Source organism: Larus michahellis, unplaced genomic scaffold, assembly GCF_964199755.1.
Source record: "Larus michahellis unplaced genomic scaffold, bLarMic1.1 SCAFFOLD_204, whole genome shotgun sequence".
Classification (NCBI taxonomy): domain Eukaryota; kingdom Metazoa; phylum Chordata; class Aves; order Charadriiformes; family Laridae; genus Larus; species Larus michahellis.
In genome coordinates this window covers 50295-77066 of record NW_027436266.1, presented here as the reverse complement: position 1 = coordinate 77066, position 26772 = coordinate 50295, and the positions used below count along the sequence as shown (strand labels likewise).

At 45.8% G+C, this 26772-nt stretch overlaps 1 protein-coding gene across 6 annotated transcripts; it reads right to left on the bottom strand.

Moving 5' to 3' along the window:
- Window positions 1–3545: 3545 nt before the first annotated feature.
- TCTN3 (tectonic family member 3) lies at window positions 3546–24869 on the bottom strand. 6 transcript variants are annotated; one of them, XM_074571778.1, is made up of 13 exons: window positions 24397–24866; window positions 23751–23869; window positions 19858–19988; window positions 19422–19530; window positions 19233–19351; window positions 18090–18125; window positions 17627–17701; window positions 17400–17525; window positions 16269–16364; window positions 15957–16054; window positions 15162–15327; window positions 14291–14428; window positions 3546–5105 (listed from the first exon to the last, which is right to left on the bottom strand). In XM_074571778.1, exons 1-13 carry the CDS (start codon window positions 24828–24830, stop codon window positions 4884–4886), a joined length of 1869 nt encoding a protein of 622 aa, XP_074427879.1. In that variant the 5' UTR covers window positions 24831–24866; the 3' UTR covers window positions 3546–4883. The 6 variants fall into 6 exon arrangements, with proteins under 6 accessions (XP_074427879.1, XP_074427881.1, XP_074427882.1 ...); XM_074571780.1 differs by lacking the exon at window positions 24397–24866 and adding an exon at window positions 23989–24127; XM_074571779.1 differs by having other exon boundaries at window positions 3551–5105; window positions 14363–14428.
- Window positions 24870–26772: the final 1903 nt, after the last annotated feature.

Below are 26772 nucleotides of genomic sequence, written 5' to 3'. Positions count from 1 at the left end.
GTTTCATATACACAATCATTTCCATTGCTTTTCCTCCACCTCCCCGATTATCCTAAAAAGAGTACATTGTATTGCCCAAGGAAGAGTCCAGAACTGCACAGAGTACTCAAGTTTGGACAAAGCAAGGATTTCTATGAAGGCATGATAGGGTCTTTTATTCTGTACTTCACTCCTTACCTGATAATTTCTACCATTCTATTTTCGCTATACCTTGAAGTGACTTTTCAGAGTATCACCCATGGTGACTCTCAGATGTTTTCTTCCCTGGATGCTGCAGAAAAACATAAAAATACCATTGCTTTCATATTCCTACTAACACAACATAGAACAAGAGCAGCTGAAAAATGACTGGAGCTAAGCCTGAAAGATGCTCACTCTGCTATTGAGTACGCTTCTTATAACAACCCTGGCGAAGAGTAGCTTAGAAGAGGAAGGCAGTACAGCAACAAGCAAATCAATCAGTAAAGCAGTTAACAAAAATTATTCACTGACACAAATACAAAAAAGGTAATATACTTTCTAAAGTGACTAAATGTAAATATTTTACTATAGAACAGGGAAAAAAGCTTTATTTTTTATGTTTTATAAATCGCTTCTCAGTGTCATCAAGAGCAAATCTGGTAAGAAGGTAAACACTTCCAAGAATTCATAATTTTTTAGGGTAAAGAGTCAGCACAGGTGTAAGCATTTATGGAACCATGTTAGTTATTTTTCGTTGAAGAAAATACAACTGTTCTTGACTTCATAGTACAGACACTTGCCAAAGGCTCTTGGAAAACCACAAAAGCTTTGCTCATTAAGCCTCCTTTATCTACAGTTTTATTACTTCTTTCAGAGAGCTATCTGGTTTCTTAAAAAAAACCTCTAATCTGATCCTGCGATATCTCCTGTGAAGAAACACTAAGCGAACACCATGGGCTTATCACCGAGAGCTGGGTCAAAACCCAGGAAATAACTTTTATGTGTCACACGAGTGTCAGGAGGGATTAAGTATCTTCTTTGGGGATGAAGAAGTCTCGTCAGCAGACACAAGAGAGGAGCAAGGCACACGGGATCTCCGGAGGAAGCAGCTCTGCGCCCACCGCGCCAGCCCGAGGACGAGGCCAGCGCAGCTCGTACCGAGCAGCCCCTGCTGGCGGGGCCCAGACCGCAGCCCGGCTCCGCCGCAGCTCAGGAACACCCCAGGGCGGCAGCACCCCAAGGCAGCAGCACGGCGGCGGGTTCAGGATTTCGCTCGCTCCGGCTCCTCCCCACGGAGCTCCCGTTCCTCGCAGCAGCCGCTCCCGCTCCTCCAGCTGCGGGAGGAGAACCGGCAGCGACCGCTCCCACGTTCGGCGCGGCGCGGCGCAGCGCAGCGCCGGCGGGGGGCGGGGCGAGGCGGGGCGGGGCGAGGCGAGGCGAGGCGGGGCGAGGCGAGGCGGGGCGGGGCGAGGCGAGGCGGGGCGAGGCGGGGCGGGGCGGGGCGGGGCGCGGGGCGGCCCCGCGACCCCCCTAGGTGGCCGCACCAGGGGCTGCCGCAGCCCGCACTCGCCCGCCCGACTTCCCCGCGTCCCTTCTGGCCGGGCCGGGCCCCGCCCCGCCCCGCCCCGCCCCGGAAGCGCGGCGCGCGCGGGCCCGGCCCGAGCTCTGTCGGGCGGCGTGCGGCGGCAGCAGCTTGCCAGGACCCTTCCTGCCGGGGCTCCTGCCGGCGGTGCTCCGGCACGGGAGGGTGCCCGGGCCAACGAGTGCCAGGTGGGCCGGGTCCGCAGGGAGGAGGCAGAAGGCGCATTCCGGTACAACCGGGCGCGATGGCGGGATGCCAGCTCGGGCCGCGGCGGGTCCTGTCGAGCTGCGGCGCCGGTCAGCGGTCTGTTGTAACGAGCTGCGGGCCGGGGCGGGACGCGGCCGGGGGGAGCGTGTCGTGTCCGTCCCGTCCCCCTACCCCCGGCGGGTCCTCGACAGGGCACCCGTGAAGCGATGCGCCGGGGATCCCAGTGCCGGGGTCCCGTGAGGCGCTGTGGGCGTGTAGCGGGATCGGGTTTATGCGTTCTTACAAGAACTGTTTCTTAAGGTACACGGGCACACAGTAGCCCCCGGCAAAGCTGAGCCAGACGAAGGCAGCAAGTGTGTAAGGCACCTCACCTTTCGCTACAAACCCCAGTTGTAAACAGTGGCTAAAACTTGGCAAATTTAACAGCGGCTCATGTACTTTGTGCTGAAGGAAATGGAAGCACACTAAGGAGCTTATGGGAATTTGTAAGATTTCTTCTTCGGCTTTTTCTTTGCATTTTACATACGTTCTTACATTATAGAAGGGGGTATGATTTCAGAATATTTCATTTCAGAAATTTACATGTTATTTCTGTTTGCTGGGTGGGGGGAGGAATCAATGATGAAAGCGAGAAGTGGCACCCCGAAGCAGAGCTTCTCAGACAGCAGGAATGGAAACGCTCGCTGCTGTTTGCTTCCAGCACAACAACCTGACGACCCCCCAGAGAAATCTTAAGAGCTGGGTGGGCAGGCTAATTCACATCACTACTAACAGTGCACTTGTCAAGTTTTTGTAACTCTGTTCCTACCTTGTAATCCAAAATTGCATCTTTCACTTGGACAGTATAAAAATAGACTTACTGCCTCAAAACAGGACATATTCGAAGGACAGTTCCAGGTGGAATGCTGTCAGCAGACAAATGACACAGCATTTGGAGATGGAGTATAAATACCCCATTCTGCACATCTGACATGTAAGGCTGCTTGTGTGTGACAATGGCATACTGTTGCCTGGTATTCAGTTGCAACAGACGCCATTTAAGTTCAGACAGTAGGGAAAAACATGACATGACAAAGTAGACACTGAAATAAACTGTCATAGGAAGCCGCAGACTCTGACCCCCATCTGTGTGGTATGGCACAGCTGGAACTGAGCATGCCTCAGACCAGATTATGGATGAGGCTCCCTCCAGCTCCATTTCCTGCAATAAGGAAAAAATGTGTGCTAGAAAATAGGGCATAATGGAGGGTAGGGATATGACAGAGAATTGTAATAGTAAGATGATGCATTCTTACAGCGTTTCCATGTATTTGCTGCTCACAGAATGAAAATCTCTGTAGTCACCTAATTGAATTATCTCAATAATGCGGAAAACAGAGATGCCAGATCCTTTTCAATCAAGCCATATCCTGACACACTTGGCATCGTGACATCTGGCAAGTTTCTCCAACTAAGCATTTGTTCAGTTCAGTTACTGTCACCTCTAAATTAATTTCCTGGATTCCACAAATGAGGAGCATAAGAGAACACGTGGCATATGCTACAAATGTGTTTTGCTAAAAGCTTTGCAAAGATACTACAGGCACAGTTGAGAAGCCACATGTGTCTGAACCCAAAGCTTGTCGCTGTACTGGCACCTCCAGCCATAGGTAACACTAGAACGCCTGCGTGTGCAGACGGGCTTCCATGGGCTTTCGATGGAAGCAGGAGGTATTTGCATGGAATTCTTTCCAAGCCAATAAACCATGCAAGCAATCAGAAAGTTAAATGTGTGAAGTTACTCCATAATCTGCATGCTTTAGATGGGTCATGGTTTTGTTTTATTCAGGTTATCTCCTCTGATATCCTGACTAATTACAATATTTTCAGTTTATTTTTGCACTGCTCTGTTAACGTTTGTAATGAGGGAGAGCAATAAAGTTGCCATACATAATATACATACAAAAGCAACAAATACATTTTGTTAAAGGTAGGCCAGATTTCTCTGGTTTTCTTGCCTATTATTGATTCCATCTGAAGAATTGCAGATAAGTAATACATCCTTTGCTAAAAAAATACACCGTAGTCCAACGACTTAATGGAATGATTGAGCAGATTTCCTTAGCCTGTGTGATGCAGTGGGGCAGACTAGATAATCAGAACATCACCTACAACTTCAAACACAACAAACTTACATTCTGGTCCCAGAGGCTGAGCCAGAAGTAAGGTAGTGCAGTAAGCTTCTGTCTTATAATACATCTACAAATTCTTCCTAAAATAATTGAATTTTTTTTTCTTTAGGACTGTTCACAACTCACTCTCATGTGCTGCCTAGAATTTCAGTGGTGATCATTATCAGTCCGGTTCCTGTCTGGACCCAAAGAGAATGTTTCTTTTCTAGGAAAAAACATATTTGGGCCTGTTCCTTCAAGGAAAAAAAAAATCAGGAAGATCTTGACAAACAACTAAAACTCAATTCTGTTTCAGAGGATGGGACATTTACAATTACTTTGCTTTGTGTAACACTATTGCTAATGTAAACAGCTACTAAAACAAGAATTTCAATTGAATATCTGTATTTGAAAAGACATAGAAAAATAAGAGTCAAAAACTGTCACGGAGGCATGGTTGTCATGTATCAAGAATGCGTTAAAGGTGACTGGCAGACATGTCTACTCATAAAATTCAGGTCACCTGTGAGGGCTCCTGTATTGTAAATGTTCATTTAGTTCCATGTAGAAAAATCAGGTGCTTCTCCAATAGGAAGATGACTGAACGCAGCTCCAAAATGCTTGGATTGAACTTTGCTCCTCTCTCCATACTCGTGGTTTAGAAAGGACTCATGGTTTCTGGGAACATGGAACGTTCATTTTAACATCCTCCTTGTTATTTGTTAATGCAACGTCTCTTGATCCCTCCATCTCTCACGTGTTTCACTGCAGCAAGGTTCACAGATGGGGCATGTGGAGAATAGGGGCATTAGAGGACACAGGGCAGAAGCTACGTCACGTGGCTTAATCCAAGACCAAAAGGCACACAGATATCACAGGCACAGTACGGGAACCTGAGGAGAAAAGTCTATGATCTGGATCATATTCTGAATGTATCAATTCACCTACTGAACTTTCAGTACAGGCCTCGTCTACATGACTTTTCAGAAGCAGAGAATACTAGCGATTATTAGAATCAAGAAGAAACAGACAGCCAGATAATCTCTATAACTTCTTTCCAAATTCAGTGCCACCTTGAATGGGAAAAAAATGTCAAATGGGAGTTTCCAGTGCATTTGGGGCTGGCCTCGTGGAGGTTCTGGCCATTCCGTCATGTCAGTGAAGGTAACGACAGTTGTCAGAGGTACCGTGCTTCTGCTTGGGAACTGTAACAAGAAGGAAAGCACAAAGAGTTTAGCAAGCCTAATACAAAAGATAGCTCTGTCCTTCATTTGCTAATGTAGACCCACTGCAGATGACTGGCAAGCAAGATGTCTTTAGGATGGCATAAGTTTTAAGTGTTCCAGATACATTTTTTAGTGGAGTAATTCCTCTTTCCCAAAATTGATACCTAGCAGATAAATCAAGGGCACAGGTCTCGGGGAAGATCAGCAGCTACTGTGCATTGTATGTTACAGATCTCCAGAATGGAAGCTGTGACTCATGCTCTGCTAGAGAAAGCTGCCTATTCAGAGGACAGACCTATCAGCTAGTTGGTAATAGGAACAGAAGCAAAGATAGCTTTATTTTTTGTAAAATTATATATTCTATGTAAGATAAGATTACCTGGCCCTTTGAACGGGTGACTGCTGCCACAAACAGACAGCACTGCTAGAAGATTTGATCCTTTCAATAAAATATCAACAAAATAAAGCAGGGACCCAATACAACAATGAATTTATTCACTCATGGTTTAGGATATTGTTTCAGAAAGGAGACAAATTGGGAGGTAAAGATGGAACAAGGGACTGAATTTCAAAGGCCTCAGTTCCTTTCTGTTTCAACAGAATGCTGTAAGACAACATACTTCTCAAGCTATGTGGAGCTTGAGCTGGTGGCCAGCTTGGGCTGATTTAAGACCATGCTTCTGCCAGAAGAGCAACCTCGCTCCCTGCCCTGGCTCTGCACGCTAACCTCGAGAGGGGATCTACTGGCAGCATAACCTTCTGCGTGTGTATATGTGAAATCACCACCTCATTCACTTCCCTGGAAACAATCTGGAAGGTTGCCTTTAGAGCAGAGTTGTGCAGGAAGCATTCAAAAAGCTCCAAGACAGAATTCATGACTCTTAAGAGAAAAATACTGAGACTCCTGTTGGGGAATTTTCATGGTACCTCTTGAGGCAAATTTAAAATACTTTTGTGCTTAAATATAAAAGAAAAATGTAATGAACAATGCATTGGGCAAAGTCCTACCACCATACATGGTTCTACATGGAGTTTGCAAAGATGCATCATAAGCAGATACACCTGCACCAGCACCAATACTGAGAGCGTCAGCATGGGGCACCTCAGCCTGGCTGTGGGTCCATCCGCCAGCCCAGCTCTGCTGCCCAAAGGTGGCCCCTGAGCTCCAGGATGGCTACAAGACAAGGCTGAGGCTGTTTCTTATCTCATCGCTTCATTCCCTTGCAAGGAGTCTGTCCATGGCATTCCCGCTTCCAGCCAGTTAACGCCTTCCTGCAGTCGGGCCCTCTCGTTCTCCGTGCCACAAGGTACCACTGCTGTGCAGTTACAAGTAGAATTTCCCCTTCACTCCTGATGGATCTAAGTTCTGCTATCAATGAGTAAACACACAGTAGGACAATCGCCTTAGTCAACAAGAAGCCTCAAAATTATTGTGGCTTTGTGTCTGGACCTTCAAAATCTGCCTTAAAATCAGAGAGATTAGTGGGGGAAAAAAGCCCCATACACAACAGCTGGGTGAAGGCAGCCACAAGCACCTCCCAGCATGCTCCTCTACAGCTCTACATCATTTAAGACTGTTTTGTCTTTTCAGGAAGTCCAAATACAACTGTGACCAGATATTGTGGAGGGTTGTAGAAAATGGGATGTCTTTCCTGTGTTCTGCATTTTCTGGTCCATCGCTAAGGCAACTCCCCAGTGACACTGTGTGGTCTAAAGGAAAAAGGTTTTCTGTAAAGAACGGATAGTTCTCAGATAGAGGATCTGTAGGCTAAAACTGGGAAGTGACATAATTTAAAGTAATATGCAGCAGGAATTGGCAATCTCACTGGTATGCTTACAAACAGCTGCAATTCTTAGCTACTGGGTACGGTACTAACTGGTACCCTTGCCAAAATGTCTTTACTAACAGTCCTAATTTGTGAATTGCCACTGATGAAGTCGGTACTAGTTTAACGGTGTGTTTTTTCTTGCTGCCAGAAACTTCATAGAATCATAGAATTGTCAGGGTTGGAAGGGACCTTAAAGATCATCCAGTTCCAACCCCCTGCCATGGGCAGGGACACCTCCCACTAGATGAGGTTGCTCAGAGCCCCGTCCAACCTGGCCTTAAAAACTTCCAGGGATGGGGCTTCCACCACCTCTCTGGGCAACGTGTTCCAGTGTCTCACCACCCTCATGGTGAAGAACTTCTTCCTAACGTCCAGTCTGAATCGACCCATCTCTAGTTTTAATCCATTCCCTCTAGTCCTACCATTACCCGGCATCCTAAAAAGTCCCTCCCCAGCTTTCTTGTAGGCCCCCTTAAGATACTGGTAGGCCACTGTAAGGTCTCCTCGGAGCCTTCTTTTCTCCAGACGGAACAACCCCAACTCTCTCAGTCTGTCCTCATAGGAGAGGTGCTCCAGCCCTCTGGTCATCCTCGTGGCCCTTCTCTGGACACGCTCCAGCACGTCCATATCTGTCTTGTAGTAGGGGCTCCAGAACTGGACACAGTACTCCAGGTGGGGTCTCACGAGAGTGGAGTAGAAGGGGAGAATCACCTCCCTCGACCTGCTGGCCACGTTTCTCCTGATGCAGCCCAGGATACGATTGGGTTTCTGGGCTGCTAGTGCACACTGACGGCTCATGTGGAGCCTCTCGTCCACCAGCACCCCCAAGTCCTTTTCTTCAGGGCTGCTCTCAAGCCAGTCACCGCCCAGCCTATATCGGTGCTTGGGATTGCCCCGACCCAGATGGAGGACCTTGCACCTTGTCTTGTTGAACTTCATGAGGTTGGCACGGGCCCACCTCTCCAGCCTGTCAAGGTCCCTCTGGATGGCATTGTGGAATAATTACTAAACTGGCTAAAAATACAAAAGTACAGCACTGTTGACACATTAAGGAAAAGTATAAAATCAAGAGGCTTCTGAGGTAGAAAATAGCCGCAGCTGGCATGAAGAATACAACACCTGTGGTTCCCTGCTAAGGATGCTTGTGAAGCTACATGAGGTACGGGGCGGGATGCCATTATTCCGTGGCTTTACCTTATGATGTATAGCAGATACGGGAATGGGATGATACCATGAAACAGCCAATTAGCTGCCCGCTCGATACTCAGAGCCAATATTTTGTCAAATTTTGATGAAATGCTGTCCTTTGTGTGAACTTTGCTCATTATAATGTCATTATAATACCAAAATACACCTCCATCCCAAAGGCTACCCGCCTCCAAGGTGTGACCACTCCATCTTGAGTCTGTGCCCTGAATTTCTCGTAAACTATACCTTTAATTGTGAAGCGAGAGAATTTTACACCAATCATAATAAACGTACGTATGACTAAAGTCACTCAAACTCCACCTTGAAGATAACAAATAGTATAAAAATAGCCCGAGAGAGGGGGGATACCCGGGGAAGACACCATCGCGAAGAACTCCATCACTGATTTCTGGGATCAGTCGACGGGCTGAGCCTTTCTTCCCCCCCATAGGGACGCGTTTGGGTAAGACTTAGATCATATCAAGTGCTTTCTCGGGAAACTTAGAAATTTCTCTAGAGAATCTCTTTCCTACATTTATAGCCAGGCTGTATCGTTTATAACTTTGTCGGGCGTTTTGTATGTGTCACAATACTTCCATTTGCACGTGCTTTGCAGACAGTGTATTTATCACTGGCAATCCTAAGAACCTACACACCTGTTGTTTAAATAAACTGCACTGTTTAAGTAGCTGGTCGTTTCGGTTTCTCACTGAACGCGACCAAAGACTGGAGAGTGGCCATGCTAGTTCATGAGCACGACTAGACTGAAGGTGCAGTCCACTATTAGTGTATCCAAATCATAATAGTTTAATAGCATGGCAGGACGTTCCTCCTCAGCGCAACAGGTGCCGTACTCGAGACTGCCCGGCGACTACCCCATCTTCCTGGGTGCTGTTATTTAACAGGTACAGTGCTCTGCAGAGGAACCTAGATGATGATGAGCACAATATTTCTCCTACCTTGGAGGCGTCAGCAAGGTCTAGTCTGACCTCCCCCCACATCAAAAACTCCGTGGTAAAGAAGACGTGTCCTTGTCATAGGTGACTCACTACTGAAGGGAGCGGAAGGCCCAATATGCAGGCCAGACCCGGTACGTAGGGAGGTCTGCTGCCTCCCTGGGGCCCAGGTCAAGGACGTGAAGAGGATGCTTCCTTCCCTGGTATGACCCTCAGACTACTATCCACTTTTGCTCTTTCAGGTAGGCAGCGATGAGGTAACAAGAAGTCGTCCAAGGGCAATGAAGAAAGATTTCAAGACCCTGGGACGCCTGGTCAAGGGATTGGGAGCACGAGTTGTGTTCTCGTCTATCCCCCCAGTTGCGGGGTATGATGAGGGGGTAAATAGGAGGAGCCAGCAGATCAATGCCTGGCTTTGAGCTTGGTGCCGCTGGCAGGACTTTGGGTTCTTTGATCATGGCCTGATCTACAAATCACTTGGCCTGCTGCTAACAGGCAGGAATACCTTGACTTCCAGGGGACAAAGAGTTCTAGGACAAGAGTTATCAGGGCTCACTGAGAGGGCCTTAAACTAGATTTGACGCGGGGGGGGACGGTACTGGGCTTGCTGGTGAGGTGCCAGGGCATAGTTGCTCAGCACTTGTGGGCCAGTGTTTCTGAAAGTATTCAGTATTCAGTATTTCTGAAAGCCAGAAGGCACACCACATCTCAAGGGTCAAAACTACACACACAACTCCCTCTCTGAAATGCTTATACACCAATGCACGTGGCATGGGGAATAAGCAGGAAGAGCTGGAGATCTGTGTGCAGTTGCAGAGCCACAATCTCATTGCAATTACTGAGACGTGGTGGGACAGCTCGCATGACTGGAATGCTGTCACGGATGGCTACGTCCTTTTCAGGAAAGACAGATCAGGGAGGCGTGGTGGTGGCATTGCACTCTATGTGAGAGAGCATTTGGAATGCATTGAGCTCTCACTAGGGGCAGATGAAGAGAGAGTTGAGAGCTTGTGGGTAAGGATTAAGGGGCAGGCAAATATGAGGGACGCTGTTGTCATGTTTATTACAGGCCACCTGATCAGGATGGGGAAGCTGATGAGGCTTTCTACAGACAACTGAAGGTAGCCTCGCAATCGCAGGCCTTGGTTCTCATGGGGGACTTCAATCACCCCAATATCTGCTGGGAAGACCACACAGCCAGGCATGCACAGTCCAGGAGGCTCCTCCAGTGCATTGATGACAACTTTTTGACACAGGTGGTACAGGAGCCAAGAAGGAGAGGAGCACTCCTGGACCTGGTACTTACAAACACAGAGGGACTGGTGGAGGACATTAAGGTTGGGGGCACCCTAGGTTGTAGTGATCACGGAATGATAGAGTTCAGGATCATGGGTACTACGCATAAAACAACAAGAAGTAAAATTACAACCTTGGATTTCAGGAGGGCTAACTTTGACCTCTTCAAGAAACTGCTTGGAGAGATCCCATGGGCTAGGGCTCTGGAAGGCAAAGAGACTCAAGAGAGCTGGTTGATATTCAAAGACCACTTCCTGCAAGCTCAGGATCGGTGCATCCCTAAGAGAAAGAAATCGGCCAAGGGACGCAGGAGACCTGCATGGTTGAGCAGAGAGCTTCAGAAAAAGCTCAAGTGGAAGAAGGAAGTCTACAATACGTGGAAGAAGGGACTGACCCCTTGGGAGGATTATAAGAATGCTGCCAGAGCGTGCAGGGATGACATGAGGAAAGCCAAGGCCGCCTTGGAATTAAACCTGGCTAGGGATGTCAAGCTCAACAGGAAGGGCTTCTTGGAGTACATTGGAAGCAAAAGGAAGACCAGAGAAGTTGTGGGCCCACTGTTGAATGAGACAGGAGCCATGGTGACGGAGGATGTGGAGAAGGCGGCGTTACTGAATGCCGGCTTTGCTTCAGTCTTTACTGCTCGGCCCAGCCCTCAGGAGTCCCAGGCATTGGGGGAAGTAATGGGGAAAGAAGAAGACTTCCCTTGGGTTGAGGAGGATCGAGTGAGGGATCAGTTAGATATTCACAAGTCCATGGGCCCCGATGGGATGCACCCGAGAGTGCTGAGGGAGCTGGCGGAAGTCATTGCTGGGCCGCTCTCCATCATCTTTGAAAGGTCCTGGAGAACAGGCGAGGTGCCTGAGGACTGTAGGAAAGCCAATGTCACTCCAGTCTTCAAAAAAGGCAAGAAGGAGGAGCCGGGGAACTACAGGCCCGTCAGCGTCACCTCCATCCCTGGAAAGATGACGGAACAGCTCGTTCTGGGCGTCATCTCAAGGCATGTGGACGAAAAGAAAGCTATCAGAAGTACTCAACATGGATTCATCAAGGGGAAATCATGTCTGACTAATCTGATAGCCTTCTATGATGGCATGACTGGATGGATAGATGAGGGGAGGGCGGTAGATGTGGTCTACCTTGACTTCAGCAAGGCATTCGACACAGTCTCCCACAGCATCCTCATAGGGAAGCTTAGGAAGAGGGGGCTTGATGAATGGACAGTGAGGTGGATAGATAACTGGTTGAAAGACAGAGCTCAGAGGGTGGTGATTAGGGGCACAGAGTCCAGTTGGAGGTCAGTGAGGAGCGGTGTTCCCCAGGGGTCAGTACTGGGTCCAGTCCTCTTCAATATATTCATCAATGACCTGGATGAGGGGATAAAGTGCACCCTCAGCGAGTTTGCTGATGACACAAAGCTGGGGGGGGTGGCTGACACACTGGAAGGCTGTGCCGCCATCCAGAGAGACCTGGACAGGTTGGAGAGTTGGGCAAAGAGGAACCTTATGAAAATCAACAAGGGCAAGCGTAGGGCGCTGCACCTGGGGAGGAACAACCCCCTGCACCAGGACAGGTTGGGGCTGACCTGCTGGAGAGCAGCTCTGTGGAAAGAGACCTGGGAGTCCTGGTGGACAACAGGATGGCCATGATCCAGCAATGTGCCCTTGTGGCCAAGAAGGCCAATGGCATCCTGGGGGGCATCAAGAAGAGCGTGGCCAGCAGGTGGAGGGAGGTCATCCTCCCACTCTGCTCTGCCTTGGTGAGGCCGCACCTGGAGTACTGTGTCCAGTTCTGGGCTCCCCGGTTCAAGAGGGACAGGGAACTGCTGGAGAGGGGACAGCAAAGGGCTACCAAGATGATTAGGGGGCTGGAACACCTCTCTTATGAAGAAAGGCTGAGGGATTTGGGTCTCTTCAGTCTGGAAAAAAGACGGCTGAGGGGGGACCTTATCAACACTTACAAATACTTAAAGGGTGGGTGTCAGGAGGATGGGGCCAGGCTCTTTTCAGTGGTGCCCAGCGATGGGACAAGAGGTAATGGGCACAAACTTGAGCATAGGAAGTTCCACCTAAACATGAGGAGGAACTTCTTTCCCGTGAGGGTGGCAGAGCCCTGGCACAGGCTGCCCAGAGAGGTGTGGAGTCTCCGTCTCTGGAGACATCCCAAACCCGCCTGGATGCGTTCCTGTGCAACTGCTCTGGGTGACCCTGCTCTGGCAGGGGGTTGGACTAGATGATCTCCAGAGGTCCCTTCCAACCCTGTGATTCTATGAATACATATTAAACGCAATTGGACTGATAGTGCTGAATTGGGCATCACTCAGAATTTAAAGCTAGCCGCACCTGGCCTCCCACCTCGGTGAGGAGTGTTAGAATGCAAGGGCGTTTATTTTCTGCCAAAACTGCTTTGCCCCTTTTCACACAACAGGCATCCCTTCCCTCCAGCGTGTCAGCCGCCCCACACAGCTTGGTGTTATCGGCAAACTTGCTGAGGGTGCACTCTATGCTGCTGTCCATGTTGCTGACGAAGATGTTAAACAAGACCAGTCCCAAACTTGCTTTCTTATCATTTGCTTTGCAATATACCTTACAGCTCTAAAGTAATCAGTTGCTCAAGCAGATGATATCTGAATCCCATAGCTCCTCCTTGACTCATCCTTACGGAGGGATATGCACCCTGTACTTTTTCTAGGAATGCAAGTCTCCCTCCTCAGGCAGAAGTTTTGTTAATGGAGCCCCATAACAGCTCAGATATAGAAAATATCTTCGTGGGGTGGGGATATCCGTTTGCCTCAGGGAAACGTGTTTTACTAGGTGAACATTTTCCTATCATGTTCTTTTCATGTATGTTGCAAGAAGGGAGGACGAAGAGGTACCATGAGACACATCCAAACAAGTGATGTAAAATCTCATTTAGACTGAGTCTGAAGTTCAAAGAGTAACAACAGATCAGACAGACATTCGCCATGTCATTCTTACTGCTATGAGAATGCCATGGGCAGGTGTCAGCTGCTCCCCCTAAAGCCCTTGCAGAGAAGTATAAGCCTTGAAATGTATGTGCTGCCCAAAAGCCTTTTTGAGGTCAGGAATTCAGCCTTGCACCAAAATGGGATCCACTGACACATGCTTTACAGAGACTGTTCTCCTTTTCGGACCTGTTAGCTCCGCCTTCCTGCTGACATCATAGAACAATTTGAGTTGGACGGGACCTTTAAAAGCCATCTAGTCCAAGCCCCCTGCAATGAGCAGGGACATCTTCAACTAGATCAGGTTGCTCAGAGCCCCGTCCAACCTGACCTGGAATGTTTCCATCACGTAATCTTCTCTTAGAAACCTGCTTTCTGGCTTTGAACCTTTCCCCCCTAATCCTTCACATCTGCTGCCATCAGCATTAGCCTCTTCCTCAGCTACTTGTTGGTAATTTCAGAACCCCTACAGGAATAGAAATACCTTCTTGCACAGATTATCAGCATGCTGTGGAGTCTATGCAGTAGAAATGGACTCAAATTCCATACCAAGGCTTTAAGAGACAACTAGATAAACATGTAGTTATTGAATGTTTGTTATGACAACTTTATACTGAGCATAATAAAAAGTTTAAAGTTTGAGTCCATAAGTGGCAGAAGGTGGTTTGGGGTTGGAAAGATGGTAGCTCTTCCAGGTACCTGTCCTCAACTGTCCTCAACTGATTGAGGACAGTACTGATAAGACCATAAACCCACCTCCCTCTATGGAGCTGTTAAATAGAACTCTTGCCGTTGCAGCCAGACCACTGCTAAAGTTCAGTAAATCTCAGCTCAGTAATATTAAGGCCATATGACTCCTTGGTTCTTAAATAACCCATGAATCCCACTTAATTACCTCTGTATGTGAGGGAGGGATTTTAAATTCCATACCTTCAGGGGGCGACACTGATAAAAGTACCGTGCACCCAGGATTTGAGCTTGTGGGTTGGACAGGAGGCCCACCTTTGTCCACAGTATCTGTATCTCCAGGGTCACGGGAACCACGCAACAGGAAGTGCAATTCACAGCCTGAAAAAATATACACCAAACATCTTAATATAGTATTTTAAAGGCGAAAAAGGACCATTATGGTCAAAGTCTACTATTTTGGATAGCGTAGGTCACAGAACCTGAATCAGTCACTTCAGCACTAACCCCATAACTTCTGGCCAGCTCAACCACCCATTTTAGAGCTATTATCCATCTCGTCATCTCCTTTCCAAACAGAATTTGTCTCAGCTCTACAACTTGGATTTTGTATTCTATTAGGCCATCTCCTGACAGATTAATAATTATTAAAATAGAATTTCCCTCCTCCATAACTGCTTGGATCACAAAGTTTTACCCTTTTTAGGTAATATATAAATACCCCTAGAAAATCAGAAAGGATTATAATAATAAAAGCATGAAATTAATAGGAAGTAACCAGGTAGTGTTAGTTCCAGAAGGCTGTCTGAACCCTAGGTAATATAATGCTGGATTCAGTATTAAACTCTTTTGCCCATTTATATAGCAGGAACAGGATTTAAGAGATATTAAATCTCTCCAGTTTTGGTTGGTTTTTTTTTAAGTAAGTATCCTAATAATATGAATGACCGCTTATGGCATTAAGACTCCTGAAAGTCAGTGGATTATCACACAAAGAAAGTAAGTTCAGACGAACAAGCTGGTTCTTTTTTTTCCCATGCCCACGCTTCCCCAAGGCAACACAAACACATGAAAGGAAAAATATTCACAAATGGTCTTTTTGCATTCATTTTACCTGCACACTGCAGTTCTGAATCAGAATGGCCGTCCACTCTTCTGCCTGGGTCAAATGAGCGCTGCCAGTTATAGCAAGGTCCTCTGCTCTGTTCATCCCCTGAAGAGCCTTGTTTAACTTCTGCTGGATATAACTACAGTCACTTTCTTCCAGTATTGGGGACAGGCTGGAAATAAGAAAATAACAGCTTTGACAAAGTGATTTCAAGGGCAGGAAAAAACTGCCATCAACATCCTTCCTTTGTAATGAGTACTTCTTCTGCTCTTGTAATGAGTTAACAGAATCACTATGGATGTATTGGTATTAAATGGGTGCAGTTTCAATCCTCTCTGCAATGAGAAGGGAGAAGAACAACACATCAGAGTAACACACAATAAGGAAAACTGACAGCTATTTAGCCACCTTTCACATCAGTGGTCATATGCCTGCCCTGTCAGCAACAAAAGAATGACCCAAATCATCAAAACAATCACTTTTTAAGGTTCCAATACACTCCTCAAATACAAACTACTCTCGCCCAAGATGCGTTGCTAGACTACAACCTCAAAATGTCCCAGAAGATCTTCGCAATGTGCAGTTTGTTCTAAAGGTCCACCATCTCTGATACTAAGTCTTCTTAGGAGTATATGAAAGTATACGAAATATATGAGTATATGTAAGATCTGTAGAGGTTCATTGGTGACCTCCGTGAAGGACCTGGCTCCACAGCAGTGCGTGAGAGACTTTGGAAAAATGTGCTGAGTGAGTCCACACCTTCCAAACATGTCAGGAAGGGTGACTGCAGTGTGTTGTTACCTGAGCTTGCAGCCTGTCCTTGTATTTCTTCCAAATTGTACTGTGTGTCTGAGGAACTGTGAGCAACTTCCATCACCTTCGCTCCGTAAAATGCTCATCTGACAGACTGCATGTCAAGAAGCCAAACAAAAGCATGAACAGACAATACAGGACACCAAACTTGCATTTAACAATCCTCTCGCCGCACATTCCTCCTTATCCTTATCACAGGACTGCAATTCAGTGGTGACCAAAAGGCCTGCTGATGGCTGCAGAGTACCAGAAGTCAATAAACCCAGTGATGAATAAGACCTGAGAGCAGAAAAAGGATACATGCTGCATGGCACCACTGTTTGCAATCAACAGTGGTGCTCCAGTGATATAGCCAGGGTTTCCGCTTCTAGGCAACATATGAGAAAGAGTCCTGGTCTACAAACAGGCAAAGGGAAGACAGAAAGGAAGAGGAAAACATTAGCACCGATAAGATCCATTCATCTCAGAAGATCAAATTCACATTCTGAAAAATATAAACGTAACCCATTTTTTGAATGACTGAATATTATGCACTACTAAAATCTCTATTATTTGTTTCCAAATTCTCTTTCTTACCTACCAAGTTCTTCTGCAGGACAGGCGGTAAAAAATTAAATGCCAGTATCCTGAAATGTAGATACTACCAGAACGGTTCTTGAGACAACACATTCCTATTGCTCAGCATTTGTCTCTAAGGAAGTGAAGATATCAGTCTGGGCAATTCTACGGATGATCTGCAGAACAAACCCTGCCTTGACCCCGATTCTGAGTAGCAGATTCCACTTCTAAATTGTTTTATGGGGAGAGCCTCTGGGGATAACTTCAGCAAGGCTGCACTGCACACTTACCAACCTCTGAGGTCACCACTTATCCTATTTTACATTGCCTCTATGGGACAAGGTTTTATGAACTGCAACACACATTAGTACTTCCCAGATTTCCACCCCTTCCACAGTAACTCTTTTTCCTGCTGCACAGGCAGAGTTAAATAAGTACCTGAAATAAATTTAGCAACTTTGTTCACAAACACTGAACACCTCAGATACAGCACCAGCTCCAACCCTCCCTTCACAAAACCTTCCTGGTGAACCTGATCTCATCCTCTCTCCTTCTCCCCCCACCAAAACAAACCCCAAACCAAATCAAAACAGTGGCAAAAAATAGTCAGATTAAAACCAATAAACCCCTTCAAACATGTGCAGTGCAAGACTACATGCTTGCACTGAGACTCATTTTTTCTACTAACATGATCTACTTGAGCCCAGAGCAGTGTCCCCTGCTTCCTTTGACCATCACCTGTGTCCCAGGGTTCTGGCACTACCATACCACAGTGACACTGCTCTTATGTTTTCACATCTCATCTGTACCAAACTGGTCACAAACGACAGACTACAAACTCAGCAAGAGCCTAGGGAGGAAGGGGGCACTGACCCAGAAGTGCAAAGTGAAGTGCTGCTGCAGAGAGGATCCTGAGTTCCCAGAGATGTTGCTCACTTTGAACCGGACAGAAACACTCTGAATCCCATGTGTGCCACCGAATTCTATCTCATATATCACCTGAAAGTCCAATTCAGAGAAGAATCAGAGGCAGAGTCAGGTAACAGGGCAATGACTTTAAGTTGGTGCTGAGCTGACCAAAGGAAAGAAGACTCAGGTACCTCCGAAACAACGTTGATACACATGTTGTCTTTCATGTGGGGAGCTCCAGGTGGTGTGGTTGTGCTGACCTTTACCTGGAGACAGTAAGCATATTAACAATTAGCAAGTCTTTAAAAGGAGTCTGCCTTTCTTACTCTTTCCAGTCAAGTCAGATTTACCTTCCTGCTGTAGCAGTCATCTGTGAACACATCACCCTGCTCCAGATGCCCAATTTTTTCTAAGAAAACAAGCTACCTCCCTGACTCCAGCCCTGTCTATGCCCATTCATTTAAAAGTACATCTTTCCTTAAATCCCTATTTTTTATCTATAATGTCACACTTTTGTCAAAAAAAGTCTTGTTTCAGACACAGAACATTCCCATTCCCCCAAGTTTCCAACCCAAAGGTATTTCTACGAATGTCTAACGTTCCAGATATTTCATTTCAGAAGCAGATGCTATTTTTAGTGACAATAGAACTGACCTTCATGGACTGCACAATGGTGTCCTTAACTGGGACCTGGGGAAAACAAACAAACCAACATACAACACCAAAAAAACAACCGATTTTCTGGGTTTGCAAGCGCTTAAAGTCATGAAACCATCACTAAATAGAGCCTACATATTATATTGAGAAAAATTACTTTGTTTATTCCAGATGCGTAAAACTTGTCATCAATTTGTGATCTAGAAATCACAGACATAATCCACAGAAAGCATTTTTAGAACATCAGAAGACAAATTTTATTCTTGGCTCTGCTGATGACCTGCAGAATGCAGATACTTCAAAATATCAGCATCTTTGATCCATTCATGGAGCTTCCCCTTCTGGAATCAAATAATTACTTCAGCTTCCATTTAAGAAAAAATTAAATTTTGGCCACAGTGACAAAGAAAGCTCTGAAAACATGAGTTAAATTTGATCAACAGAAGATTCTCTACTATGCTTATGTAGCTTTAGATTTCCAATATAAGGGTAAACTGAGTCATTAGCCTTAATAAGGTGTTAACATTTACACTGCCATTTTATCTTGGAACACCAGAGAAACTCTAGAAGGCAAGAGGAGATATTTTCACGTTAACATTCAGCAAGACCAGCATGATGAACCCAGAACAATAATTCGGTTATTTTGAAATTGTCAGGATAAATTATGGAGAAATTGATATGGAATTCAATCTATGCATGTAAATAAAGCTAATATTGATAATTGGCTTTCAGTATGATTTTAGAGATAACACATTGTATAAAACAAATCCTCATTTTTTACTAAGAACATGCATTGCTTGGTTGATCAGGTTGATGAAACAGATACAAATACTTTGATAAACAGGCTGTTTAAAATGCAAGAGACTTCTAGTTAAACCATTACAACTATGAAGTATCAATAAAGTACCTGTTAAATGCATTAAGAATTTGCTAGTAACTGAAATTTATTGGAAAGTAGTTTCAATTGAGGTATTATGACTAACCATGACATTTCTAACAGGATTTCCAGCAAGAAAGCCTTAACAACTGGGAGATCAGGGATGACATACCAGATGACCTTTAGTTTTCCAGTTAGCTGAAGTTGCAATGGAAAGCCAAGCAAATAAGACATTGAGCAAAAGGAAGAAATATGACATGCACCTTTAGCACAGTGAAGTCACGGTAGTAGGAGGCAGCATCTAGGGCAGGGTCAGTAACGCAGCTCTTGCTCAAGTTGGCAAAAATCCGAGTACAGCTTGTGCTTTTACTGTCCAGGAAGCCTGAGTTAGGACAGGACAACAGATAAAACAGAAGCAAACCACCCTAAGAAATTCTTCCCCCTTTACTAACCAGCAGGATTTCCATCAACACAAAGTCCACTGGCTCCCATTTTTACTGGCTGTCTAAGCGTGCTCAGTACAGATGATGAATCAAAGTAGATGAGGATTGGATCTCCAGCCTGAAAAGACAATTTGGACAAATCACAGACAAAATGACTGTGGAATACTAAGGCCAAGAGCAAGGTGATGACATCAACAGGGCACAGAGGCAAATTTATACTTCTTCTTAGTGTACACCTGGTTTTGCCTAAAGGGTTGTCCAAACTTTTAAATACAAGAAAACTAATCAGGAACTTTTTACACAATTAGGAATGAAAAGAACTGAGAGATAATATGGGCTATAGGTAGAAAAATAAGAATCTTTCAATCTGTTCTCATTCGATCTCATTACAGCCAGCTTTAGTAAAAATGTATCTGCAAACTATTGCTATTTTCTTTCAACTCACCCGGTAAAAGGCAGAGAATGACGGCTGGACTTGTGAGGGTGCTAAGAAAGAGTATCTGCCATATTTCTGTAAGAACTTCAAAAAATCAGATTCTTTGATATCCTGTGGCTGTTGGAAATAGTTCAGCTTTGCTAAAGGTTGAAAAGAGAAAAAAAAAAAGCCAATATCAAATTACTAGAAAAGACAGATCTAAGTAAATATCATGACAATATTTTTGAAAGGAACAAGTTCAGTAATTATAAGCTAGGTAGTGCCTTATATGAATTAATCCATAGTAACACTGCTAACAGGCTAATATGAGCTATGAATAGGATGATATCATGAGCAGTTTGTACTGTTTCATGGGAAACAAGTGTTAATACACAAATGTGACTGTCCAAAAAGCATGAAAACGGCCAAAGACAATGATCTTAATATGTGCTCTAATTTCTGTGAGATGCCCAAATTAGACACACGTGACATTTTAATGACAAAACACTACCAATATGTGAGTCTACTAAAAGCAACGTGAAATGGATTCAAAATAATTAAGGTTGGTAAAAATCAAAGTAAGTAGGAACTGGGAATAGGCATCCTAAAACCCCAGACCTCCTATTGGTATCCCACAGTGATGCCCCCCTGACCCAGTGGTATTCAGTATGGTTACAATGTTATAATGTATTAAATTATTGCTGCTAAAACACTAAGTCATAAAATGGCAAATTATTAAGGACATACTATGTAAACGCATCCTAATGGACTTGTTTGAACAATAAATTTTTAAATACATCCAAATAAAATGCCTTACGAGGTTGGAGGACTACAGATCATACCGACAATAGAAGTGAGTGGAGTACCCTCGATTACAGCAGTACCAAAAAGAATTCAGGTAGTCCAGTAGGTTGGGGGGGGCCGGGGGGGAGAAAAAAAAATAAAAAGAACTTAAACTCTCAATGTAATTCTGCTGTTCAAGGGCAGAGCAGATGCTCAATGTACACAGCAGCAGACAGAAATAAAAGCTGTTTTATATCCGAATACAGCATCAGTCAAGCAGTCAATATTTTAAGATGATAAAGGCCGAAGGAGTATTAAGTTCCTGCAAGGTTCACAAAAATAGGTGCACAGAGCAGCTTTGTTATTATTCACTGAAGGGTATAATCTTTAGACTGAAAAAACATTGGTAGTTGTGCTACTCACAACCATTTATTTTCTTTGGAACGCAGTTCTTTATGTGCTCTTCTATTATCAAAGCTGAATACTTGCTAACGCAGATTAACAACATTACATGAGGCAAAATATACCTGAAAACTGGAAGAAAAGGCCTTCTGCAGCAAAACTTAAGTTTTCAGAGAAAAGACATATATAACTTGTTCATAGTGTAGTTTTCTCAAGAAAGCATGCTAGCTACTAAAGGCTATTTAATCTCGTAGAAAAAGGCAAAACAGAATTTCAGACAATTTAATTTGTCTGAAACCGGACAAACTTTAAAAAAACCCACCCAAAACAGGAGTCAGGCTCGTGGATAATGATTCTTGTAACTTTAAAACACACTCATATTAGTTCTTCCACTGATTTCTAAGTGGAAATACCAGTGATACCCTGCAAAGACTAAAGACAAAGTTGTTATCTTGAGGAGCTAGTATGTGAAACAGTAATGCTTCTAAAAGTACTTTAAGTATTTTTAAAATATCCAGTATTTCCAATTGTCCCTGAAAACTGATCTCTTCTTAGTTAACTAATTGTCAGTTGGATCAGCAAGACTGCCTGACTCAGCCAGCTACATGATCATTAGACAGAAGGAGCTGTTAGGGATGTGGTGAGCAGTCACACTGCTCCACTTAGTATCAATACAGTCTAAAATCAGTTAAAGAAATATGTGAAACTCCACACTTAGCACAAGACAGTGAAAAGGCACTGGGAAAAACTGCAAAAGGAAGAAAGGGCCACAGAGGGCACAAAAGAAAGAGAAGACTGGGTGTGATGAGCTATCAGGGTTAGAGGAACACCACAGTTGTAACAGCTGTCAGATGGAGAACAATGGTATGAAACCGTAGAAAAATAAAGGAATTGAAGGATGGCAATAGTCAGAAAAACAGACAAGAAAGATGACTGGGTGAAGCAGAGGCTGTTTTACACTTCAGGAAAGACAGCTGAAATGGAGTACTGCAGTCAAGAAAGAACAAGGATGGTCATGGAAAGAGCCATTAGTGACAAGCAGAGGAAGAAAAAGCCTGCATCTTTTAGAAGCATCATAAAGAAGTATTAGTAAAACTCGAACACTGCTCTGGTATCTGCTAGCAATGGTTTCAATGAGGTGAAGTCCCCTTGTGCATCACAATCTCTTTGACACTGGCCTCGATAATTCATTAGGTTCAGAGCCTGTTCCCACTTGGCTTCTCCAGGAGGCCCTCTGGAACTGGCTTGACTATATTATTTCTGTCAGTGATAGCTCATGTCACCATCCATCCTGGAAAGCCTTCTTCCACAATCAGTTGATGAGAACATACGTGTTTCTGTATTTCCTTGAGGAAGGCCAACAGGGAGAAGGCTGTTTCTACCAGAAAACTTTATCATCCTTCAGGTGATCCCAAATAAAGTATTTCCCAGATGTTCTTGCAACAACAAGTACAGAAAAGGAAAAGGCCATGTAAGCAGTGAATTCTATTGTTCCCAGGTGTGCTACACCTAACGCACATGTGCAATCAAATGTTTAGGGCTTGTTCAGTGGGCCTAATCATGTGATAGATATGGGGCCCAAATATTAACTGGCCAGAAAAATATGGTGCCATCAATCTGGACACAGATGGTCCTTCCTTTGGATGAGATTACAAATTCTGAAACCTTCTAATCCTATTTTTATGATGCTATGGGTGGTGTGGGAAAAGGATAAAATTTATCTACTTCGAAGTTATACGCCAGAATACCCAGAAGCCTGAGGGCACTTCCAGATGTGGTTAAACCCTCATTGAAATTTATCTTTACTCTGAGACCTACTGAAAATTGGAATGGGTGAAGTTCTAGCACTACTACTTATCACACTACAAACTATGAGGCTCTCACTGTTTCTTTGCTCTACCCTGTATGCAAAACGTTCAGGCAACATCTCTGAAGAGCTGAAAGGAGGAGTAGATAATAGGAAGCTAACCCTGTTTTGACTAGTTGTTGGACCAGTTAACCTTCATCCCTCCCAACCTAAAACGTTCTATGATTCAGGTCCAAAGTAGATGGGACTGTAGGTCAAAACTCCCAGGCAAAAGACTCAAAAAGAGAAAATGGTAAGTGTTCAAATGTGAGACCCTAGTGAATTGCAATGAACAATGTGGAAAGCAGAAAGAGAAAAAAGTGTTAACGGCATGAGGGTGTATGATTACTAGAGAAAAATCACCACCAGCAGTAAGAAAGTGTGAAGATAAGCATATGACATAATAAGAAATAATCTAAGATATGATAAGAAATCACTTTCTGAAAAGGATAATAGTGGTATATTTCAAATACCAACCCTTATTTGCTGCTCTAAGCACAAGGAATCTCAGATATAGAAGCAACTAACAAAGGCTGATTTGTTTTTAGTCAGACCCAACCCTTAAATTGAGTGCAATGACCTTTTTTTTGTTTGTCTTTGGTGATGGAAACCTGCTTCACCATGGTCTCTCTGGAACTATAACAGCCCAAACAATTAGAATCATAGAATCTTCATGGTTGGAAAGGACCCTTTGAGATCAAGTCCAACCATACACACACAAAAATCCCCTACAATCTCTCCCACTAGAGCATGCCCTGAAATGCCAAATCTACACGTTTCTTAAATACCTCTAGGGATGGTGACTCAACAACTGTAACATTCAAGTTTAAAAAATGACTCCCTGAGCAGAGGCAATCTATGAATTAAACGTGTGGAAAGAAAGGTTACTTACAGTCCTCCACCTGCACACAGAACAGATCAGGCCCACCAGGGACAGCAACAGTGTCGGTGGGGTATGGGGTGTTACTCCTGAACACCAGCGACTTTTCCACACACACTCGACTCACAGACCTGCAAAAACAAGTCCCATCCCCCCAATAAAACATTAAAGAGACTATTCTTGCAAAATTTCAAATTTTACATTACTAAATGCCAGCAACAGAACACAGTATTACTTTTCATCAGCTTACATGAGTTATTGTACAATTTGCGTTGATAAACAATTAGAGAAAGCCTCTCTTGTCATTGCAGTAACTCTGTGGATACTATTTGTGTACTTAGAAATCACTCTGAAATTCCCTGCAAGAGGAAGTGCTAAAGAAACTCAGCGTTTGTGTATTGCAGCTCCTCTCGATTCTCCTCACAACTGCGACCTGCAGACAGATTTCACCCACAGATTTTACTCTACACACAGCTGAAACCTCCATTCCCAGCGACGGCACCCCGCAGCGCGTCACTGCTTTACTGTCCCCCATCGTATACTAAAGTCCTTTTTCCCGAGACAGGACTCCTTCGTTCCCGCCGCCAACAGCCCCCCACGGCCCCGCCAGGCCCCGCTCTGCCGGGGCCGCCACAGAGCCGGCCCGTCCCCGGCCCACCTTTTACCGCCGGGGGTGCCGGCCGGGGTACCAGGGGTGCCCGGAGAACCGGGCAGGGTGCCAGGCGGGGTGCCAGGGATACCGGGGGTATCGGGCAGGGTGCTGGGCGGGGTACCGGGGGCGCCAGGGATACCGGGGGTACCGGGCGGGCTGCCAGGCGGGGTGCCGGGGGTAGCGGGGGTGCCAGACGGGGTAGCGGGGGTATCGGGCGGGGTGCCGGGGGCATCGGGCGGGGTATCGGGCGGGGTGCCAGGCAGGGTAGCGGGGGTATCGGGCGGGGTGCCGGGGGTATCGGGCGGGGTGCCAGGCGTGGTGCCGGGGGCATCGGGCGGGGTGCCAGGCGTGGTGCCGGGGGCATCGGGCGGGGTGCTGGGGGTGCCGGCGGCCAGCCGCGCCAGCAGCAGGGCCAGCAAAAGCCCCCCAGCCCCCGCCATGGCGTCACGGCCGCGCCAAAGGACGCGGCCCGCCGAGCCACCGGGGGCGGGGCGCATGCGCGGCGCTGTGCCGGGGGCCGGGCTCGCCGGCTGCGCTCGGCGGCTGCCGGCGGAAAGGCTTCAGGCGCCGGGTAGCCGGCGGGGGGTTTTGTGTTGTGGGGTTCGCGGGGGGAATGGGAGCGGCGGTGTTCCCGCTGGGCAGGTGGCTGCTGCTCCCGGAGCTGGGCGGACCTTCCCCAGGAACAGCTGCTCCTTCTTCTCCTCGTGGGGACGCCCTGGAGACTCAGTTTCTGTGTCTCCACGACACCCTCTCACCGTCAGATCGCACCGGCCAGCGTTAGCGCGGTCGCCGGTCCCGCGGGGCCCAGGGTTTGCGCGGCAGATCCCGCGGTTCGTCCCGGGTACCCAGGGCCTGAAGGAGCCGCTCGCCCGCTGCGGGCCCAGGGGGAGCGGGCGGTTTGCCCGGGGCCCGGGTGCCTCCCGGGGCGGGCCGACCCTGGCTCCGGGCCCCCGGCGCAGCGGGCGAGGGTCTGCAGCGGGGGCTGAGCGGCCCTGCAGGGGCTGCGGGCGGGGGGTGAGGGGTTGAGGTGAGGTGTGAGGGACTGGGCGGTGCCGCACCGCCCTGCAGGGCCCACCACGGGCACGTCTTCCAAAGTTAAACGGCAGGTTTACTGCATACTTCACGTTTTAAAGATACAAATCTTGGTATGCTATTTCTCTGGTAGAATTAAATCTTCTGCTATGGTTATATGGTGCTTAATTTGTTGGGTTTTGCTTTTCTATAGTAGTATGTTTAAAAGAGTTAATTTCGGGTAACTGTACCACAGAATCAGAATGTGTTGGGTTGGAAGGGACCTTGAAAGGTCATCTAGTCCAAGCCCCCTGCAGTAAGCAGGGACATCTTCAACTAGATCAGAAGATCTAGAAACTATAGATATAGCATATCAGATATAGATACTATATGTTAACTAGAATTTATCAAATGTTAATTTATTCATATGGTGGCATAATGATTGCCTTAGAGCAGTTGTGTGTAATGTTCAACATGAGATATCCTATTCTGCTATCATTTACATGATAATTTAAGTCACTAAGTAATCTCTTTTTGCCGTGCATCATTTGGCAGCTAGGCAGCAGAGCTGCCTAGAGAGAAACACAGTATTTCAGTAATTCTAGACTTTTCATTACAAGCATTTCTGCATGGTGGTCCTGATGGGAGAAGGATTCTTAATTTCAACATCATGAAAATTTTTCTCAAACAAATGCCAGAGCTTAGTTAAAACCACACAGAACTAATTCCTGGCAGCCTTTGGCTTGGAAAGTTAAATTTTTAAAATTTGAAATATTTTTGGGGGTACTTTTTTTGAGGTTCTTTTTCATGCAATATTTAGTTAAAGACTGAAACTCACTGGCACAATATAATATAGATAAAAGTCTGCATGTGTTAAAAGAGTCAAATAAGGCAAGTTCATGACAGAAAGCATGTCAAAGGTTGGTGGTCATGAGCTGTTGGAAGTTTAGGGCGTTCCTTTCTGAGGAAATACCGCAATACCCTGTTCTAAACTCTTATTTAGCTTGCTGCTGTTCATCAAAGGAACCCCAACTGCCCAGAGTTCTGATCTGATATAGTTACGTTCTTATGCTGCTCAGTAAGTACTAGATTTTCATTAGAAGCGGAGATGGAGAAGAGAGGCATTAAGCCATTATTTTTTTGGCAATAAGTAGTGACAGCACAACCAACAGATGCATTGCGTCATTGGGTATTTCTTTATGATCTGCTGTCCCCTGCTCTCCCTAAAATACTTCACTCCTCAGTAGATTTACTTCTCCAGTTATGAGCGCTTTCTAGGAACATATGACACAAATTAAAATCCAAATAGTTTGTTTTAAGCTCTTATTCAGAGAATTAATAATGGAAATAATTTAATAGGAGTTACCGGTT

What these genes read in the sequence shown, in the direction of transcription:
- TCTN3 (XM_074571778.1), bottom strand. Translation starts at nt 24,830, where the DNA reads ATGGCGGGGGCTGGGGGGCTTTTGCTGGCCCTGCTGCTGGCGCGGCTG. An exon ending in GGCACCCCCGGCGGTAAAAG is followed by an intron (nt 23,870 to 24,396) that starts GTGGGCCGGGGA and finishes TTGTTTTTGCAG; the next exon opens with GTCTGTGAGTCGAGTGTGTG. An exon ending in AGGACAGGCTGCAAGCTCAG is followed by an intron (nt 15,328 to 15,956) that starts GTAACAACACAC and finishes TCTTATTTCCAG; the next exon opens with CCTGTCCCCAATACTGGAAG.